The following is a 23,168-nucleotide window of genomic DNA, read 5'->3' as shown; positions in this document are numbered from 1 at the left end:
TTACCAAATGTTTCCAAACTGAAATAGAAACCACAGGTTACAAGGAAGTGGAAAAGAAAATTAACATATTTTAAGCAACTACCATGTGCCATGGCATTTAATCATTACAATAACTATGAGTAGGCATTCCAAAGACGGAAACAGACTCTGACAAGTTTAAACAATTTTTCTTTTCTGGCATCAAGTAAGCAGTGGAGCTAGTTCCTTTTTAATGGATAATAACTAATTATTTTTAACTTTTATTTAAATATAGCATATACAACTACTTGATAAATCACAAGTGTTTGTTGTTGCATTTTCACAAAGTGAACAAATCCTGTGAAACTAGGCTCCAAATCAAGAGAACAAAAGAACATGACCAGAATCTCAGAAGCCACACCAAGTGTAACCTTTCACTCACAATCCCCTCCCCAAGGTTAACCACTCTCCCAATTTCCAGCACTTCTACCATCAGCCTCCCAGGTGATTCTGATGAAAATGATCCAGGGATCGCTGTATTCCCAGAGCCCAGATCTAATATACTTAGTACTTTATTAATTTTTTTAGCCACTTGCATTAGTTTGCCAGGGCTGCTGTAACAAAGTACCACAATCTGGGTGGCATAAACAGGAGGTATTTACTGTCTTTCAGTTCTGGAGGCTAGAAGGCTGAAATCAAGGTGTTGTCAGGGTTGGCTCCTTCTGATAGCTGTGAGAGAAGATCTGTTCCAGGCTTCTTTCTTTGGCTTGTAGATGGCTGTCTTCATGTACGCATGGCACTCTTGTTGTATATTCAGTATACAAATACAACTATACGTATTGTTACGTATAGTTGAGCTTGCTTATTCTAATTACTTATTCCAATATCCCACTGTGGGAACATATCACAATTTGCTTAACCATTCTAATATTAATAGACATTTGAATAGTCTGTATGTTTAGCTTTTGAATAGTAGTTTCGTGAACATTATTGTGCATACATGTCTTCTAGTACACAAATGTACACATTTATGTTGGATATACATTTAGGAGTGTAATTGCTATATCATGGGATTTGCATTAGAAATCTTGAATCATTGATGTTCTTTTTAACTTCTAGTTTTCCAAAGTGGTTATACCAATGTACACTCTCACCAGCAGCATATCAGAATACTTATGGTCCACATTCATGTCAGTAAAGGCATTCTTTGTAGCTAGGTTTCTGACTCCAATACCCAATGCTCCTTTCCTTTTACCTAAATTTTATTTAAAGGGAAGAACTTGGTAACAATTCTCTTTTATAAATTCCATAATTCTTTCTAAGATTTTCATTCTTTGTTCATTGAGTGATTTTCCTTTTTTGTACTGGAAAACATATTTGTGCTGAATAGAATTTAGCAGCGTTATCAGGGTATCAGAGGCCTCGTGTAAATATTTATCTTCAGTAAGCCCAGCCTCTTCTATTTTTTCTGCGTGGGTAAAAAGAATGGCTGTGTAATTCATCCAAGCACGTCCAAGAAGTTCCTGAAAGAGAGAAGTTAAATAACTATTGAACTTGAACTATATTCCTCAAAAATGAGCAAAGGATTTACTACGGTCCAATATAGATAGCCAGCAGATCCATATTATTATGTTTCCGAAAGCTGATATACGATGTAGGAAATGAAGACAGGATCAAGTGTTGTAAGTAAATGGAGGGAAAAGGCTTGACTTTCTGAAAAAGGCAGGATTAAACAGGGAATTAAATTATCTCTTTTATTTTACTATGATAATTGATATATACACAACCTCAAAACTGCATATTATCATTGATGCATAGATTTTTCAACATTCAGTAATCATTTATACTTGTCTACCTGACTCCATTAAAGCCACTGAATTTAAGTCAGAGGACCTTAGTCAACGGAATTGTTTTATCTTTTACTTTTTGTAGAAATGTGTTATCATTATCATTAAAAGCATCTACTAAAGATATAAAATTACATAATCTGTGAAGAATCTATTGATTAATCAGGTGACATGTAATGGAAAAGCTAAGATAAAAATACATTTGGTGATTTGGATGAACCACAAAATATTATAACTGTGAGTCTCATCTTCCTGACTTCACATGCTTAGAATGGAACCCAATTTATCTAATGACTTCCTCTAATGTGGTTGAAAAACATTGAAGATTGACGTTCCTCTGTTTAGTAATATGTGGAAGTTGGTTATGTAATAAATTCTTGTTTGATTAGTGAGTAAAAGCTGATATAAAGCAGAAGTAACAGCATGTGGCAAATTGTTCATGTAAATAAAAGGCATCTAGAAATAACCCTTGAATTTTTTGGGATATTTCTAAAGTTACATGAAATCACAATGTGACAACAAAGTAACATTACCTCCATTCCGAACACTTCTATTACCAAAATATTTCCAAAGCTACTACCAGTTTATAGCAAGAAAAATACAAAATGCCTAGGAATAAACATAATAAGAAACACCCAAGACCTTTAATAATCAGAAGAAAGAAAGAAGGGAGAAAAACTAACATTTAGTGCCAGATATTATGCTAAGCACTTTACATGTTTACCTCTTTTGAAGCTTAATGCAATTCTTTGTGGGAGATACTATTATTATCTCCATTATGATATTGGCAAACTGACTTATAAAGACTTTGAGTTATGCGTATTAGTACAAACTCTGGTTTTAAAAAATTATTGAAAATATTGAAAGATAGTCTGGGAAATCATTTTCAATGTACATAAAAAATACAGGATTAGAATTTATAATATTGAAAAATTGAAAAGAAAGAAAAAAGAAGAAGGAAATAAGAAAGAAAACAGAAAAGGAAGAAAGGAGAAAGGAAGGAAGGAAGGCAAGCAGGAGTAAGGAAGGAAGGAATCTGGATAGGTAAATCTAACATGAAAATACTCATGAGAACTACGGGACAAAACATTTAAAGTTAGAAACATCACAATCATGGTCACCAATTACAACTGATACAGTCTGGCTTTTATCAGAGTCATTTATTTATACATCAATTTTTACAACTTCATAGTGAACTCTGAAGGCAAGATTCATGTCTTTCCATATCAATCAAAGCTTTTAGCACATTGTAAACTCTCAGTAAACATCTGTTAATTTGGAATTTAGACCCTCATTATCATCTCAAATAGAAGGCTTAGGGTTCTATTTATTTCTTTTGAGGGTTTGGTTTTGAAGTATAATTAATCTTTGTAAAGCTTTTTTTTTTTTTTTTTTTTTTTTTTTTTGCAGTTTATCGTCATGAATTTGCCTGTAGTCTGGACTATTTTCTATTCAGAGGCACTCTTTCAAGGAATAGGCCCAAACTTTTTCTTCATATGTGTTCAAAATTTTTCTATGTACACCCACCATAGAATAACTGCATATTTCTATTCCTTCTAAAAATACCCTGCTTAAAGTTTCATGATCAGTATATTAGGGAATAATTACTGTAATAGAAACACTCTAAACTTTAAAAAATAAATTTTTAAAAAATTAGTATCCATATAATGTCAACATCCCATTTTGCCTAATGGTAACGTAGCAAAATTAGCAGACCTCTTCAGAGTTTGTTGTATATTCAGTATATTGTTAACAGGTCTCTGCTGGAAGAGGAGTCACAGAGTTGCAAAGTAAATGAACAGTGATGTTATGGGTTGAATTGCATCCTCCGCCAAACTCATGTGTTGAAATTCTGATCCCCAGTTCTTCTGGATGTGATCTTATTTGGAAATAGGGTCATTGCAAATATAATTCTTTAAGTTAAGGTCATTATGGTGAGTCTCTGTCTAGTATGATTGGTGTCCTTATAAAAAAGGGAAATTTGGGCAAAGATGCAAGTCCCGGGAGAGTGCCATGCGTACATGAAGATAGCCATCTACAGGCCAAAGAAAGAAGCCTGGAACAGATCTTCTCTCACAGCTATCAGAAGGAGCCAACCCTGACAACACCTTGATTTCAGCCTTCTAGCCTCCAGAACTGAAAGACAGTAAATACCTCCTGTTTATGCCACCCAGATTGTGGTACTTTGTTACAGCAGCCCTAGCAAACTAATGCAAGTCGCTAAAAAAATTAATAAAGTACTAAGTATATTAGATCTGGGCTCTGGGAATACAGCGATCCCTGGATCATTTTCATCAGAATCACCTGGGAGGCTTTCTAAAAATGCAGCAGAACCATTAGGGCTGGAGCCTGGAATTTGAATTTTATAAAGCATTTTAGATGATTTATTCCTTCTGCAAATATTTATTGAGGGTCTACTTTGTTCTAGGCATTTTCTACATGGCAGGGACAGGTGTGGAACAAGACAGACATATTCTGTTCACAGTTAGTGGAGATTTTTGTGTACTAAATTAACTTAGGAAGGGAGATAGACAGGAAAGAAATACTTTGAATTTGTTTCAATTGCAAGTGTGATAGAAATTATGTTAGCATTATAAAGGTGATCATTTTGCCCATTTTGGGGTGGAGGTGGGAAGTAGGGGGAAAAAGGAAAGATCAGACAAAGTGTCTTGCATGTGATGATGCAGTGACCAGATTCTTAAAAAATATGTAGGAATTAACAAGGTAATTAATGTAATCAAGCGTGATTGACATTGTACAGCATTGAGATTTTATTTCTAAACAAGTACTGCTATTGATCTTTGATCACTCTTATCTCTGAAAGATTATCAAATTTAGAGCCAGACCTGATATTCACCAAGTACACTATATGATCATACTGATTGTCAAATATCAAAGGGTTTTCATACAAATTATTAGATAGCTACAGCTCTTAACTCCTTGAGAGCCATCCTAAACTTACCCTTAGGTATGTATTGGCAGATGTGTGGATCATACCTGTTATTAAACATTTTTGAGCCCCACTGACTTAATGGATAAGGTATTTGCCTCCTTAAATATTTTTGAAATACAGTATTGCTACAATACAAGTGCATGCTAAATAAACTATTTGGCACAAGCAGTCCTTTCTTGAGTTCTATATCATAACACAGAATTATTTTCTTTCTAGGTTAGTACTTAATGAAGTAAATGGTTTAACTTTCGTAGTATTTCTTTTGTTCCTGTTTTTCTGTATTGTAACATTAACATGTTCCCTTTTGGTCTCCACCAGACATTTCCCATACTTTAAACCACAGTCTCATTCAGAGAAAATGAGTTAAAGCACCTAAGGATAATAGATTTGTAAGCTCCATGCCACTTAAAAGGCCACGTGTTCAGCCACTATGAAGTTTTTACATATTTATAATTATTTATGAAAGGATGCTCGTATCTTAAACTGTGAGAGAAATTGCACTTTTGAATTACTGCCAAAAACAGAAGAGAGTGGTTGATTTAGCTTAAAATCTTTTAAGTCGATTTTGGCCAGAAAATTGTTGAGTATTTGAAAGTAGTGTTGCTTGCTGAATAGTCATCATGTTAGTGGCCAAACATGTTCTCTATGGACCCAGAGAAAGAATAATTACAGTTGATTGATACCTCACATAAAAATCCAAAAGCAAGATAAGTCAATGTAAGTTATCTGGTGTTAATAATTTAAATATAGTACTAAGCTAGATGAAAATTTTACAATCAATCATGAATTGTTTGGTTTGAGTGCTAATGGGTATGAGTCCATTTAGTCCTTTTGGGACTACTGGTTAGGATATAAACTTTGTTATCCAGGAATTATGTTCATTTTCCCAGGACCTCACCAGCCCTGCCCCATTTGTTTGTGGTTGATGAAATCATAGCATCTGGACTTTTTGGGGAGAAACAAACAAAAAAAAAGCCAACTATTACATCAACTGAGAAAAAAATTATCACGGAACAGGAGGACAATCAGGACCATTTTTTTATACTTTATGCTATTCCCTTACTCTCACCCCAATTAAAACATAACATGTTCCTTTTCAGAGAGCCAAAGCTGAATGATAATTTCTCATTAGGCCAGATCCACAGAATATTCAACCTCAGAGATCATCTGTATAAACTGCCTCATTTTACAGATGAGGGTATTGAGGACTTGTGGTGTTGAATGACTTGGCCAAAGTCATATGGCTGATTTTTGACAGGCTTGGACCTGGAACCAAGGTCCCCCGTCTTTCCCACTAAATTGGGGCTTTTCAGTTTAACCACACTAAGCCAGTGAAGATTTTTCCAGATTTTTTTTCTAAATTAATAAAAAAGTTACTTCTTATGGTTATAAATCAGGGCCATGTAAATTTGATTTTGCTCTTATTTTCTTTGTAGGTCTACCAGGATAAACCTAAAAAACACTGTTTCCTAATTTTAGGTTAAGACAAATACTAACAATAAAATAAGAATGTCCAGAACTATTTGCTGTGCACTTGCCACGTGCCTGTGCCTAAGCTATATCATTTATTGTTAAAAAGGCATTAATCCCACAAGTAACCCAATGAAGTAGACACTACTGTCTTTCTCAATTTACCAATGAAGTTTAGAGAAGTTACTTGCCCGAGATCACAAAGCAAATAAGTAGCTAAGACTTGAATACTTTAGAACCCATCTCTTAATCTCTATGCTATCTTGCCCATATCTTAGTTCATTTGAATGAGTACTCATTCACAATCTCGGTAGTGATCGTAACAATAACAACAACAATGCTAGTAATATTTTACCATTTTCTGTGACCTACTGTAAGTAGGCACAATACTGAGCATGATGTATTTATTAAATATAATGCTCAGAACTCTTAACATACATAAAATTATCTCCACATTACAAGTAAGGAATTGAAACCAAGAAAGTTTTAGTAGCATTTATAGTCATACACCTATAAAGTAATTAGGCTTGTTTTTTTAACTAAATTCTAACAACTAAGCCCATAATCTTAATTTAGTATTTTCAGGCTCTGAATTAGCTTTTCTGAGCTTTTTGTAAACACATTCATATGCAACATCAACAGTTCGGTTGTTGATTATGAAATAAAAGTACATGCTTGAAACTTGCTTGTACACAGTAATAATACAGAATATCATAATAGTGGGGGGGAAAATGGACCATAGGCAATACCTAGGCACAATTCCTAGTGCAGCTTGGCTGTATGCCAGCTCTTTCCTGAGGTGACTATATTATATCTTGTCTGATTCATTATTTGTGGGTTTATAAACATTCAAATGAGATTCCAGATAATAGTCGAATAAATTCTTCCTTCTATTTCTTGATTTTGGGGACATGACTCACTGATATGTCTTTCATTTTGCTGTAAATTAATAAAGGCCTAACAAAAAGAAAAAGGGATCATTTGGGGAAAATGTTTCCATCGTCACAGCCAGTAGCATATAACTCCTCTGCAAAATATTAGAGTACAAACTGGGGAAGATATTTAAAGAGATAACAGGGAGGCATGGGAAAGAAGAAGCTACTTCTCCGACTCTGGCTTGGTAGACTCCTTCTACAGCACTAGTCAGTGCCCCTGCAAAGGGGTAAAAGAAAGAAGGCAGATACTCCATACTCCATTTTGCATCAGCCAGGAAGAAAAAGAAATCCATAGTGTGCCTGAAACCTGAGGATTTAACAGCTTCTTCCTCCTTCCTAACAGCTGCTGGTCCTGTTGAATATTCAGACATTCTGCAACTGCTTCCAATCTGTGAGCACATACAGATGGCTGCCACCAGCAGCTGAGGCACCTTCAGGAAGATCATAAACAGCCAGCCTGTGCTTAAGTGACCATCAACCAAAGACCGTAGTAGAACCCTGGAATAGGTCTGCAGTGCTCCCAGGGATCACAGGCCACTCAAGATTATTAAACCTTGGCTGCTGATTCTCTTGGGAGACGGAAGTTATTTATTTCAGAAAGAAATATTTGGGATCCGAGCTTTGCCCTAGCTCATCTCCTCGCTGCCTTCAATTCCTGAATTGTACACTGATTTGGAAGGCAGCTGTAAGAGAAGACTATATGCCAAATATTGTTTTAAAAGACCAAAGACATGTATGAATTGAGTTCATATATATAAAAAAGCCTCACAGATGACATTATCGTCCTATATCCTAAAACTAGTAAAACCTATTTTCAAAATGTATGTCATTTAAAATAACCTTTTCGGCTCACCATAGGTTCATGGTAGGGAAATATTGAGATGTATAGAGAGAGTCAGGGTAGCTTTTGAAAAAGAGTTGTTTATGTATTGACTGCATTTACTGAATTATATCCGTCTATAGCCTCATCTAAATGTTTACTTAATAATAGCTTTAAATGAATTTTTAAGAACCGTCTAAAGATTCTACTGATGTCATGGATGCAGGCTTCCCACCACTTGATTTCTACCAGAAACATTGCTTGAAATACAGGCTTTCATAATTTGGAGGAGGCTGGTGGGCTTTCTTAGATCCCATGTTGTTTCTTAATTGCAATCATCTTCTATTCTTTACTTTTGTATAGCAGGTCCTTGGTTTTTCAGGAGTTACATGATGAGCATTTTTTATGCTCTTGTCACCCTGATTTTTCCTCTAGTTTCTTGTGATAATACATATGGATGGTTTTTTTTTCATTTTTAGCAACATGCACAGTTACTGAAAAACAATGCATGTATCTGTCATGTAGAAGTATCTTTTCTAGCTAAAGGAAAAAAAATCTTCATTAAAACAAAGTAACTATCTTTCTGGGCTGTAACAGGGCCTATGTCAGTATGAGCTGAGACTGAACCAAAAGAAGGGTAGCATTTTTACAAGTTCTGCTTGAACAGAAAAGATCTGTTCACCATTCTGTAAAAGTTTAACTGTGGAGCTTCTAGTAGACCTGGTGTCTCTGAGCTCAGTGACTCATTGAGGCTCTGGAGTAATACTAGTGAAGTCCAGCAGCTAAACTTAGATTGACTCAGACTGAAGAATCAACAGATTGAATAGAATAGAGCAGCTCAATGAATAGTTTCCAGGAATTGTTAGTAATAGTCTACACAGGGCTGTGTGGACTATTGTTAGTCCACATATCATATACACACACACAGGTACACACACATACACACACACACACACACACACACACACACACACATACCCACATAAGCTCCCAACTCTCTCCATCTTCTAGCTGTGGTCATGTCCAGGCCTCTTATCCAGCTCCTCTCCGTATTCACAGTTGGAGACTGTGAATAAGCTTCCAACTTAGTGACCTATAATGAATGAACAAGCAAACAAATTGGAATAGACCACCAGGGAAAGGTGGCATGTGTTATTTATGCTCAACCTGAGGTCCCTGTGGTCTTCCATTGGCTAGAATGGAGCAGTCACTTATGCTACAGCTGATAAGGCAAGCAAAGAATCTGAAGTTCCGAATTGTTTTCCTATAAATAATGCATAACTCTCCCTTGAATGCTCACTATGACTTAAGTCTTATGAAACCCCCTCTTATTCATTATACTACTTTGGCACTTAATGCATTGTCTTTTTCTGGTTTGTTTATCTAATTTTCCTCTTCTAGACCGTAAACTTTCTGAAGGAAGGGCTCATGTCTCATTTACCAGTAATTAAGCACTGTTTAGATGCTCAATAGAGTGTTCAATGACCAAGTCAGTGAATGAGCACCCATTTCTTGGTGAACTATAAGAGATTGTCCCTTTGATGCTGAATGGATGCAAGTCAGTGTTTAAGTTCACCGATTCTAAGACCTGACTGTTTTTGAGAAATACATGGAAAATTATGAAAATACAGATATGCAGGCTCCACTCCTGAGATTCTGTTTCAGTACGTTTTGGATCAATCTTCTTTAACAAACAGCCCAGTTGATTCTGATACAGACAGTCCAGGGAAAACATTTTACAAACTTATTTGGGTTTTTTGTTCTAGGAGTCTGAGGCTTGGTTAACCTCTGAAGTTTAATATCTCAATTTTTTTTTCTACAAACCAGTTGTAAAATGACTGATTGGGTTCCTCTGAAGGAAGTCATAAAAATGACTTGGGAAAATCAAATAATTTTTACTGACTATTCCTAGGTGACCAACACTTAGTTGTTTAAATTATTATTTTTACCAGTTAATGGTTCTTTACTATTAGGATAATGTCCTCCAAAAAGTAATAATAGCATTAGTGTAATTGCATCTTAGTATTACCTGGATCATCTGGACTGGGTCAGTTACTTCCTGCCCACAGAAAGGCACATCTGCTCTCTGAACCAGGAGTGCAAGGTGGAGACCCTCTTGCCCGAAGTGATGTGCCAGAGCCTCTTTGACTTCCTGTTTCACATAGCTCTTGCTCAGCCTGCTGTGTGGATAACCTGGAGTGTCCAACACCTGGACCTGCAGGGATACCTCTAGCCCACCTCGACGCATGAAGCTGTGGAGGTGACAACTGCGGCCCAGGCTACAACATGTGGTCACAGAACAGGGAGCAAAGCTGCTGTGAAAGTCTGTGCTTCCCAGCAGAATGTTTCCAGCAGAACTTTTTCCACTCTGAGTCATGCCAAAGAGGGCCAAGTTGATGATGATCTTGTTGGGGTCTGTCATGGCTGTAGGAAAACAAAGGCATAGCACGCATAATTAGGCTTCTATATTCCCCCAATGTAAGGTTTCTTACCTGGCCTAGTTGCACTCCAAGTACGATTTTAGATTTGTTTTCCCTTCATTCGTAGTGACTAAAGCATGGAGGAGGACTGCTCCACTAAAGTAGAGATGCCCCAGTGACAGAAGGGAATGTGGAAATATTGCCAGTTTACAATGAGAAGGGAGAGAGAAGTCAGATACCGATAAGGAAGGATTTAGGAAACAGTAATTGCAGAAAATGAGGGAAAAAATCCCAAATTACATGCAGATCATATAAACCATGTTTAGGAGAAATATGTTAACTCATCAATGTGGTAAGTGAGTTGGTTTAGGAAAAGGTGTTGAAGTTCCTGAGCTCAGGGGCAAAGCTAGCAGTAGTATTTAAAAGTTATTCACTATTGGAAAAGCAAGAATAGAACAGTAGGAGAAAGAACCCTTCTTGCTTTTTAACAACATCCCCCATCTTCCCACTTCCCCACCCACTGCCTGAATACACAAGTGGTATCTGCAAGAAATCATCCTTCCTGATTTCCTGAATGCTTCTTTCCGATGAAATATGAATAATGTTAAAGAAGACTTCTGTTTCTGTTTACCAAAATTTATTTTTTTACAACCAGGGAACATTGGTGAAAATACAAACTACTTGTAATTTCTGTTATAAAATAATTAATAAACCATCTCTATGGTCCATTAGTGTAAGTGTTGGCTCTTTAATAAAGAAAGTAAAGCCTAACACATTGGGCAGCTCAGTTAGAATGGGGGAGAATCTTAGGACAATCTATTCCATGTACAATACCTGTACAGTGGCCGATCCTTTGTACACAGCATGATCCCCCATAGCATTTTAAGGTCATTAATCATTTTCACTAGATTTATAAGTAGAGTTACTTGCCAATTGCTAAAACTGCCCACGCTACTGATTCAGAAATAAAGACAGTTTAATATTGCATATTTATTATTTTCGCTTAAATCTTGTAACTTTATTACACAGTTTTAAGTACTGCAGGTCCTTCTTGTCCTTTAATGCCCGTCACTCCATTATACCCACACCCTAACGTGAACACCTCGAAGCAGCTTCATACCTCCATAAAAAGACACTCATTTTGCAGGTCCCTCCAGTTCACACCAGCTCTCCCAGCTCATTCAGTGGTGTCAACTGCAGTGAGATGTGGTCAATTTCTTTTTACTCCTAAATCAGGGTGTAATGTTTTTAGAAAATTAATTATGCAATCCAAATTCATCTGCTATATTTCACTTACCTTTTCCAGTCTTGAAAATGCTTTCTCCACAAAGACGTCTCTCGCCCTGGCACAGTTGTTTTTTCATATGAACTTTCACCTTCTGATAGCGTTATTGTACCACTCTGGGACTGACACCGTATGTATTTTATTTAGTTAATTTATTACCAGACAGCCTCTTTATAAGTGATTAGTTGTCTTCCCCTAATCAGCACTGACTTTTTTATGACACTTGACAGACTTGTAATTTTAATAGGTACTGAAACATTCTATTTTTAGTATTTTTTTATTTTGTGCATTTCTTATAGGTAACAACTTACACATAGCATAAAGAAACGCAATATGGTTATTAAACAGAAATTAGACATTCTTTAGCAATGATTACAATTTTTTCATGATCTACAACTAGATCACGACTTCACATCAGTATTTAGTTCATAAAACTTTTCAGATTTTTTAAGATAATTCTTTTTGCTATATTCATATAATAAAATGTATTATTTTATCCTAATTTATGAAACCACTGGAATGATTATATCAGCACATGTAGCTTTCATATCAATTAATGATAGTATATTTAAGGAAAGGAGTAAAATTAACTATAACTAAGTCAAATACATTTTTTCTTAAAAACTTGAGTTTTATTGTCTTACTGAAAACTCAAATTTTATTTTTTCTACTTCTTAGTATATTACCCATACCGATCCAAAATACTTTCTTGGTGCTTTTAGTAGTATGGTTATAGTCCGATTCATCTTCTCTTGTATTTCTCAAAAAGTCGATGAAATATGTATTTCTGGGTGAAAGAAACTTGGAGAATCTGGAGTGCCTTATGACTTCATGGGCAGAGAGTTAAAGAGTCTTCTTCCTGTGTAGCTGTGACAAGGAAAGCATGAACTGCCTTCCTTCATCTGATAAACACTTTGGGTTTCTTGAATGAAGTGGAAAGAATCTCCCCCAGGTGGCAGTAGCAGCCTGTTTCCTAAGAAGTGATTTTTGAGCCAGAATTTTTTTAATTTTTCTTCCTTAAACTGTAAACGGACATTCTTCAACCATCTACATAAACACATATTAATTGCGTGGGGGATTTTTTGAAGAAGAACAAAGCCAAACTTTCTTTCCTATGTTCCTTATAGAACATGGTAAGCATAAGCTCTTCGTTTTTCAACCACCCCCCCGCCCGACTTCAAAGTTACAGTTTAAATCATTTGCTGAATGCAACAGCTGACTGTTTAAAAAATAAAGTTCAGAATTCACGAACGTGATTATACGTTTCAGTAAAATTGAAATTTTTTGATAATTTTTCGTAAGTCTAAGGCAGATTTTAGATTTGAGTCAATTTAGAGGTCTTATAGCAGAATAATTTATTATTAGATGATGTTGAAAGATTAATTTTTTGAATCAAGGTGAAAGAATAATCTAAAAAATTACATTTTCACCAACTTGGCTAAATATAATGTAGTAGTGATAAAAAATGTATTATCTTTTAACAGCTGGCTGCAGAATTTCTCTTAAGAAGGACACTGTCTGAGAAAATTGTTTAATTTAGCTACTTGAGGTAGAAAACGGGATCCTGACGACATGAGCTAAACTCACAGAAAGTAACAGCCAACCTGCTGGCGAAGGGGAAAAGCCAAGAAAAGAGTAGAGAAGATCAGGCTATAAAAGGAGAGAGGGAGTGAGAGACATAAAATGAGGAAGTGAGAGAGAGATGCAGGGAGGGAAGGAAGGAACAGGGAAGGAGAGAATGAAGAACTGTGACATTATAGTAGGGCAGAAAGCTAGATCTCTCAGTTTTGTAGATGTAAAGGGCTAAGGAACTATTTTAAAGCCAGCCATATTTACAGTTTTCTTACGTGAAGGTGGCTTTTTATTTTTGTTTTGTTTTTGGTTTTGCTTTGTGTTTTATTTTATTTTGATGAAAATTAATGGAAAAGTCTAAGCTATACTCCTGTGTTAGCGCAGGACAGGCACCACAAAAGTTGGAGATTGTGGGATGACATCTGAATTAAAGTAATTTAGAAGAGGCAGGAAGTTAAAGCTAGAAGGACACTAGTCCCTAAGAACTTACAGAATCATGAGGAGGACATTTAGACTTTCCACAATTGATGAAATGAGATATTTTGGTGTAAAGGTGACTCTAGCTAACAAGCAACTATTGTATTTCAAATTTTATTATATAAATATGTACACACACATACATACAAACATATGGGCATACATATATATTCACATGCATATATTTATTTATGCATGTTTGTGTATACAAGTGTATATATAATTTATAATTTACATATCTTTATACTCAGGAAAATTGTGTCTCTACTCAAATGAGTTTTATTGCAAGTAGCTCTTGATATAGCAATTTGATTAAAATGTACTTTCACAGTTTTAGACAAGTTCCCATTTTCACTGGCTTGAATGGTTAATCCTTTGCTCTGATGATATTTCTTTTCTTAATAAAGAAGACATTAAGAGTATTGACCAGATTTTGTGGTTAGGATGATCAAATGGCTTTAACCTTGGATAACACTTAACCAAGTTGAGAGGAACACTGATAAGCAGGTTGTGGTTGGTGCTGACTTGATTAACTCAGTCTGAGCTAGTTTTAGAATAAGGCATCAGATCTTACCGTTGGATGTTTTAGGACACTGGTCAGCAGTTTAAATTTGGTGGACAGATGGTCTTAATTTGAATGCAGTTTGAAGGTTCTTGAACCAATGAAGAATGGCCATGTCTGGACAGAAATATTTATGGGAATATAAATCTTCAGTCTAAGCTTGGTTGATTGGTCTTTAGTGAGACTACCAGTCACATCCCCATGCAGGAATGTTCATGATGTTTTTGTTTGGTTTTGTTCTTCTTGTTTGCTTGCTTGTTTGTTTTTCTTCTGAGTATTTCGGCATATAATTATTCAGATTATAGATATATACATTTTAAAAAGCATTTAAAAATACAGAAAAGAACATAGAAGAAAACAGAACCACTTTTAAATCTTAATTTCGTGGGGACCATGAGACAGTGTCTCTTTTTGGGGATTGACACGACAAGTACATTTCTTTTTGCAATCTACCCATATACTCCCCCTATTTACTCCTCTTCTTTAACAATCACTGCTGAGAGGAATCACACAATTTTGATGAGAGGCATTCATAATAGGAGTCTGTTTAGCTTGTGAACTGTGTGGAGGCAAAATAATTGTTGGCAATTACTTAATCAGGATATAATATTCTTTTGAGAGAGTACTGTATTTATTTAATTTTCTAAGATCTATTTATAATTTTAGCAATGTTACCAATAGTGAGATGGATTGACAGCTTTTTCTTTTTATCCTATATTTGTCAGATTTTCAGATCAGAAATATGCCAACCTTTTAAAATGAATTAGAAAAAGTTTCTTCCTTTATGGTTCTCTGCAATAATTTAGATCCTTTGGCAATTATAAATCCCTGAAAGGTTTGAAAAATCTTCCATGAAGACAGCTTAAGCTGAACAACTTTCTGGAATGGATTCTCAAACAACTTTAACAATTTCTGCCATAGTAATTTGACGTTTTTTTGTGTCGATTTTGATGATTTATACTATAATAAACACATATCTGCCTTGCTCATATTTATGATTTAAAAAATGGGTAATCATCTTCATTTCCGGTATTAGATTTCCTTTCTTGTTCTGAGGTGGCTAATATATTAGGTTTGGCTTTCTATACTTAATAAATTTTTTTTCACTCTCTCTGTGTGTGTGACAATTTAATTTTGCCCTTTTATAGTTTGAAAAGAATATCCATGAGCATAAGCTAGATGTATGATTTGGTGTCTTGAGGATGTAAGAATTTGATTTATAATAACCAAACTTTTGTTCACCAACTCTGAGACAATTAAGTTGAAAACTGAGAGTCATACATATACTCGCATTATCATTTATAATTGTAATTAGTGATTCATCATACAAATATATGTCATTATTGAAGAAATGACTAAAACCTCAAAAGCAAGTGAAAAATCAGTATCTTTCTAATACTATACTTACTAAAGAAAACTAATATGTTGAAGAAAAAATTTCAACAAAACAAGTGTGCTTAATTCAGATTCTCAAAAAATTTGTCAAATGATCTCAAATCTCCCAAACCTTATACTTGAAACACTTCTGCTAAATTCCATTACCCTGGTTTAGATTCTTTTTTATAAAAGATCATTTCTATTCACTCAAGAGAAATAGATGACATAGTATAATATAGAATATCATAAAAATATGTTCATATAAATTAATTTCATATGTCAAAGATTTTATGTTTTATTTTTCTTACCTAAGAAATAACATATATTCAACCCATATGGATAAATACTTTTTTTAGCCAAATGCACAGAGGCAGAGGGTCTCATAGTCTTTAATAAAGCTATTAACTCCTCAATCTCTGAGCCCAGACAATAGACTGGCTCTAACTTCTTAGAGACTCACTTATCTTATGCACATGATTCCATTAGAAACACTTCCGTGTTATAAATTCTAGTAATATCCAGGAAGCAATAGATACTTTCCTTATCATAATACAAAGTATCATAAATGCCATAGACATGGTATTTAGAAATAATGGTCATGAATATAAGATGTCACACCCTATTTATTTACACTTCATGCCACAAAAATCTCCTTTTATGGTAAATACTTTCTTTCTTTCTTTCTTTCTTTCTTTTTTTTTTTCAAAGGAATTGAAAATCTCAAGTCAAGGAAAATAGATCCTGCACTAAAAGAACTGTAAACTTCTTAGGATATGTAGTTTTTACTTTCTAAGGAAAAATAACCTTTTTATTTTCCTGGCAAAAGCTGTGGTATGGAGCTAACTTCCTAGATACTGTCACTGGAATTGCTGATACCAAAATATCTGAAACGTTGGAACCGATAAAAGAGACTGTCAATTCACTGTAGAAAGGTCAGAAAGTCCCCTAACTTCCTCGCTATCTTCCCATCCCATATTTAGGTTAGAGAAGTGTGTGTGTGTGTGTGTGTGTGTGTGTGTGTGTTGCTCGCACAGTGATGAACTGTAAACATAAATGAAGATATGGAAAAATTCATCAATCAGGACAACATGACAATTTTATCAGACTCCTATCAAAGAGTATCAGTTCGCAGTTGGTATAGATACTAGTATAAAATTCAGATCTTGACTGTTTTCTAGGGATAAAGCAAGGCTTTACAATTTAGCAGTCTTTAGTTAGCATGAAACAGTAAAACAACAACAGCAGAGCCTTAAGTGTATTTTTGTGACCTAAAACATGAACTCAGGGTTTCCAAATTCCTAACAATGCATAGTGGGAGTGACTAAGATACTGAGAAAATAAGAATCAAATAGGTGTTATATTTTGTAAATTTCTATGCAATGCAGATTACCTAAGGACACACCATAGGAAAATAAGGTAGTTACCATGATGCAGAAAAGAAAATGTCAGTTTTATGTTTGTATGTATGTGTGCATGCAATGCTACGTATGAATACTACATACCATGAATACTGTAATAGAAAACTAAGATTTATGTTGCATGACCATATGCCTTGGCACTCTTATGGACCCTTTAATATACCATCTCAAACAGCTCTCTGAATTGGGTAGTGTTATTAACCTGATTTTAAAGGACACTGAGGCACAGAGTGGTTGATCTTGCAGTTGCTAAGTGGCAGAACTGGAGTTACATATTCTTTTCCAGAGTATAGTTGTTGATACACATCTGCTTAACCAGATGCTGTTCTTGTTTCGGCTGTAGCACTTGGCCAGTACAGCAGAGTTATGTTCCAGGGTGTACAGAGGAGGAGAAGTCACACTGGAAAAAGAAAAGGGGACATGGAAGGTACAATTTATCAGGACTGTGTACGTAAATGAGTACTTCATTTTTATGCCTCTTTTCTCCAAAATGTTTTGGGAAAACATCTAAAACATAAAATCAAGAAATCATGGATTTTCTAAAAAAAAAAAGCTAAAGTTGCCCAAAGTTGAGGTTTAGCGATAACATGCTTTGCTTTTGTTTTGTGCCCAATCTTATTGATTTGGGCTATGTTCATCATACAGACTTCCAAAAAAAAAAACCAGACAATAATAGCAGTAATAGTATTAATAATAATAAAAGTATACTTAATGGAGCGATTACTTTTTCCTTTTTTGGGATGGAGTCTCACTCTGTTGCCCAGTCTGGAGTTAGGTGGAATGATCTCCACTCACTGCAACCTCCACCTTCCAGGTTCAAGCGATTTTCGTGCCTCAGTCTCCCAAGCAGCTGGGATTACAGGCATGGGGCACCATGTCCGGCTAGTTGTTGTATTTTTAGTAGAGACAGGATTTTGCCATGTTGGCCACGCTGATCTCGAACTCCTGACCTCAGGTGATCCTCCCACCTCAGCCTCCCAAAGTGCTGGATTACAGGCATGGGCCACTGCACCCAGCTGATTGCCTTTTGAGGCAGGCATATGCTAAGTACTTTATGTAATTTTTTTGGTGTAATCCTCATAACAAGTTTGTGTTGTAGACACAATTATAGTCATTTTCCAGATGAGAAAACTGAGGCTCAGGAAAAAGATCCTCCCGAAGTCACACAGCTCACAGCTCTGGGTTAGGATAGAATTCTAACCCAGATCCACTTCAATCTGGATACCATATGCTTATTCATTATACTATAAATTAGACATACATGGAAGGACAAAATGTTATTTGAATTCCAAAAGTCTTTTGCTTATGCTCTATTTAATTCTCATCATACCTCCAAACTATTAGGAATAACTACATCATTAAAATCCTACACTGACCTGGTATTGTACCTCTGTGATCATGGCTCCGCACAGTATATCACATCCTGCTTGTCAGCCAAGTCTCCAAAGAAATTAACAAGCGTGATTTAAGTCAGAGGCAGAGCAGGAGAGAGTGGGTGGTCAGTTTTAAGAATGGTTGTCAGGTGCTCATCACATGAGCTAAGCACAAAAAAGACAAATGCTAAGGTCGATACGTTGTGTGGTCTATTAAAGATGAGGTCAGTAATCTAACACTGTGGTGGTAAATTTTGAAAAAGAGACATATGATATTTACATAATTCCCAAAAGAGGTCTGGATAAGAGCCATTATCTGTGCCAAGCATGATTATATAAAATTGAAGTCATTTCTTTACAATATTGCTATAAAACTGCTGGGCTAAAAAACAAACTGTAGGCCCACAGTATTTGGAGACAATCATCTGAAACATATTGTTATAAGTTCAGATGTGGTAGAAGAGTTGAATTTGGTCTTCTGGCCAGTTTGGGAAAGTATATAGGATATTACAAAATGGAATAAAAATCATTTATACATAGCCCAATAGTAAGCTTAACTTGGCAAAGGAAATGGCAAGAAATAGATTGCATTCATAAATGGCAAAATAGCTTTATGGCCCAAGTTGGTCCTTCGTATATCACCTTTGTATGATATTAATTTTTTTTCAGTCTTGGGTTTTATATATATATATACACACACACACATACATGTTTTATACACACCCACACACACACACACACATATATATATGTTTTTTTGGAGATGGAATCTCGCTCTGTTGTCCAGGCTGGAGTGCAGTGGTGCGATCTAGGCTCACTGCAACCTCCACCTCCCTGAATCAAGCAATTTCCCTGACTCAGCTTCCCCAGTAGCTGGGATTACAGGCACATGCCATCATGCTAGGCTAATTTTTTTGTATTTTTAGTAGAGACGAAATTTCACCATGTTGGCCAGACTGATCTCAAACTCCTGACCTCAGGCAATCCGCCCACCTCAGCCTCCTAAAGTGCTGGGATTACAGGTGTGAGCCACCACACTTGGCCAATATTTTAAGGGCTAAACCAGCTATCAATTTCTAAATTCTGTGGTGTGCACAAATTTACAATAAAACAATAGGATAAAGAATAACATTTAGAGATGTTATGCTAAATAAATACATAGATGACATCACAACCTCATGTGACAATAAGAGATCATATATTTACATAATATATATTTACAACATATAGTATAAAAGCATATATAAAAGTATGTATTTTCTCATATGCTTTTTCCTTATGTGCATTAAAGATAAATTAAATAAATGTCACTATTATTTAAGATAAAGATTATTTTTTGGCCAGGTACGGTGGCTCACACCTGTAATCCCAGCACTTTGGGAAGCCGAGGCAGGTGGATCACAAGGTCAGGAGTTTGAGACCAGCCTGGCCAACGTGGTGAAACCCCATCTCTACTACAAATACAAAAATTAGCTGAGTGTGGTAGTGGGGGCCTGTAATCCCAGCTACTTGGGAGGCTGAGACAGAAGGATCATTTGAACCCAGGAGGCGGGGGTTGCAGTGAGCCAAGATGGTGCCATTGCACTCCAACCTAGGCAACAGGGCAAGACTCCATCTCAAAAAAAATAATTTTTAAAACAACTTGATTTACAAAAGTAAAACATTATAAAAATGTATTTATTAAAATTTATGCCAGCTCTGTAGATATTAAAGAAGATCTATAGCTTATTCAAGTCAGGCCCAAATAAAATTAATTAGTAAATTTAAAACATTATTAAATGACTACTGTGTGTTGTGTACATCACTTGCTTTTCAGAATTCAAAGGTTTGATAAAATAATTACAATGCAATTAAAATTTTTCAGGATTTATTGGTGTATTTCTTTAAATCTCACATGTGTTTTATAATGCAGGAATTACCCAAAGAGTCAGAATTTGGATACCCCATGGTTCAAGATCATTGTTATGAAATCAAAAGACTCAATTGGTATTTCTTTTATTTATTATCACCTATAAGGAAACTTATACTCACTCAAACAAATGATTGTTGAATGTGTACCTCTATGCAAAGGTATAATATTTAGAAACAAAATAAGTAGAAAGAACTGGGCTAAACATCAAGAAGTTATCCTAGCGTAGCTTACTTCTTTAAGAAATGACATACTTTAGATGGTTGTTTTAAGGGCTAAGGCAAGTAATTTATACAAATATGTTCTATAAAGTGTCTCACTGTAGCAGATGTTTAATATACATCAGTTGGATTTAAATTAATCTTTACAATAAGGCAGATTTTCAATCTGCATCCCATTCCAATCTATTTATTTGTATGTGTCTTTACTGACAGTAATAAGAATTAAAGTTTTTAACTCCAACTGAGAGGAATACAAAGCATGGGTTAGTTTTTCTGTTTTGAGTTTACACATGGTGTATTTCTCCTGTAATAACCTTCTGTAATGAGACACAATCATGATAGTTACTTTAAATATACAGAGATATTTTAAAACTACTACAAACTACCAATATGAAATGGTTAAATTTTGTATCTTTCCTCAGACTTATTTTCCTCTTCTGTAAAAGAGATTCAATGAAACCTTGCAGGACTAGTGGCATAATGCATATAAATTAAATAAAATACTGTATGTAAAACAGTTTTCTGTAGTGCTTGACAGAGAGAAAGTACTTGGGAATATCCAAGGTATCCCAAATTGAAATTATTGTGTTTTGCTCAAACCTATTCTTTCTCTTGTTTTCTCTAGCTTGGTGAGTAACCCTCTTCAGTAGAAACCTGGCAGTCATGTTTAATTATTCCCTTTCCCTAGACATAATTCATCCAACTGGTGAAGAAATCGTTACTGATTTTTACTTGTAAACATCTGTCACATGCATCTATCCCTCTTCTCCGGCCCCATTGCTACTGCCTTACTTTATGTTCTTCTGATTGTTTGCTTGAACATGAGGACTTAATTTCTGAAATGGCCTTTCTGCCTTCCTTATGGTCCTCCAATTCATTCTTCACACAGCTACTAGAGAGAACTTTGCAGAGTCAAACATGATCATGTGTAAAAGTCTTCACAAGCTCACGTTTCTGGACAGCAATAGTCAAACTCCTTAGTTGTAGACTTTGCCCTCTCTCTCCACCACCTACTGTGTGTCATAGCTGTTAATGCTCTAGCTAAACCCCAATTCCTGTTCTTCTCCAGTGTGGTCATCATGTTCCCCTTCACATCTCTACTCATGCCACTGTCTCCATCTAGAATGCCCTCTGTCTCCCACTCACAACTTACCTGAACCCTTTTCTGCCTAGCAAATATCCATTCATCTTTTAAGACTCAAAAATATTTATGGCATAAGGATAGGCATATAAAAATATGGGATAGAACTGACGGTCTAGAAATAAATTCTTATATTTAGGTTAAAATGATTTTCTACAGGATGCCAAGACAATTAGACAAGGGAAAGAATAGTCTTTTCAACAAATGGTGTTGGGACAACTGGATATTGCATGTAGAAAATGAAGATACGTTGTGTCTGAAAGGTCAGCTATCAGACATAGCGGAGAGCCAGGCTGCAGTAGTGATTAAACCCTCCACTAGTCCCTGGCTCATATCAGGAGTAGAGTGAATGTTGGCAAAATGAATCGAGGCACTTACCTCCACGGGGATTTAGTATGCTCTTTGACCACAGCATGGGAAACCAGCTAACAAACTTCCACTGGCCTGCAGATTCCATCACTGTGACAGGTCCTACCTCACACAATATACAAAAATTAACTGAATGTGGTTCATAGACTTAAATGAAAGAGCTAAAACTATATAACTCTTAGAAGAAAACATAGGAGTAAGCTGTTATTATTTTGGCTTATGTAATGGTTTTTATAGATATAACACTAAAAGTATAAGTGATAAGGAAAAAATAGATAAATTGGACATTACAAAAATTAAAAACTTTTATGCTTTGAAGAACATCATTAAGAAAGTGAAATATCAGCCCACAGAATGGCAGAATGGGAGAAAATACTTGCAACTCATATACCTGATAAGAAACTTTAGAATACAGTCATGTGCCATATAACAATGATTTGGTCAGTGATAGACCAATATGAGTATAGTTGCATAAGATTATAATATCATATTTGTACTGTATCATTTCCATGTTTAGATACAAAAATATTACTGTGTTACAACTGACTATAGTCTTCATTACAGTAAAATGCTGTACGGGTTTATAGTCTAGGAACAATAGGTTATACTACCTAGATTTGTGTAAGTACACTCCAATGTTCACACAATTACAAAATCATCTAACAATGCATTTCTCAGAATGTATCCTTGTCATTAAGTGGCACATAACTATATATAAAGAACTCTTGCCGGGCGTGGTGGCTCACGCTTGTAATCCCAGCACTTTGGGAGGCCGAGGTGGGCGGATCACGAGGTCAGGAGATCGAGACCACGGTGAAACCCCGTCTCTACTAAAAATACAAAAAATTAGCCGGGCGTGGTGGCGGGAGCCTGTAGTCCCAGCTACTCGGAGAGGCTGAGGCAGGAGAATGGCGTGAACCCGGGAGGCGGAGCTTGCAGTGAGCCGAGATTGCGCCATTGCACTCCAGCCTGGGCGACAGAGCGAGACTGTCTCAAAAAAAAAAAAAAAAAGTCAGCCTTTGAATGAAATAAAAGGGACAGAAGATCTGGAGGGTAAACAA

The 23,168-nt window shown here is 35.7% G+C and overlaps 1 protein-coding gene across 1 annotated transcript; it reads right to left on the bottom strand.

Moving 5' to 3' along the window:
• Positions 1-1,220: 1,220 nt before the first annotated feature.
• Positions 1,221-22,215, bottom strand: GIMD1 (GIMAP family P-loop NTPase domain containing 1). The gene is made up of 4 exons (XM_055296179.2): positions 22,117-22,215; positions 17,297-17,494; positions 10,013-10,407; positions 1,221-1,481 (listed from the first exon to the last, which is right to left on the bottom strand). Exons 3-4 carry the CDS (start codon positions 10,403-10,405, stop codon positions 1,221-1,223), a joined length of 654 nt encoding a protein of 217 aa, XP_055152154.1. The 5' UTR covers positions 10,406-10,407; positions 17,297-17,494; positions 22,117-22,215.
• Between the last annotated feature and the right edge of the window lie 953 nt (positions 22,216-23,168).

Source organism: Symphalangus syndactylus, chromosome 10, assembly GCF_028878055.3.
Source record: "Symphalangus syndactylus isolate Jambi chromosome 10, NHGRI_mSymSyn1-v2.1_pri, whole genome shotgun sequence".
Classification (NCBI taxonomy): Eukaryota; Metazoa; Chordata; class Mammalia; order Primates; family Hylobatidae; genus Symphalangus; species Symphalangus syndactylus.
This window is presented reverse-complemented; position numbering and strand designations above follow the sequence as displayed.

Coding starts and splice junctions, on each gene's coding strand:
- GIMD1 (XM_055296179.2), bottom strand. CDS start 10,405: ATGACAGACCCCAACAAGATCATCATCAACTTGGCCCTCTTTGGCATG. Junction 1,482..10,012: donor ACCCAGTCCAGATGATCCAG/GTAATACTAAGA, acceptor TCTCTCTTTCAG/GAACTTCTTGGACGTGCTTG.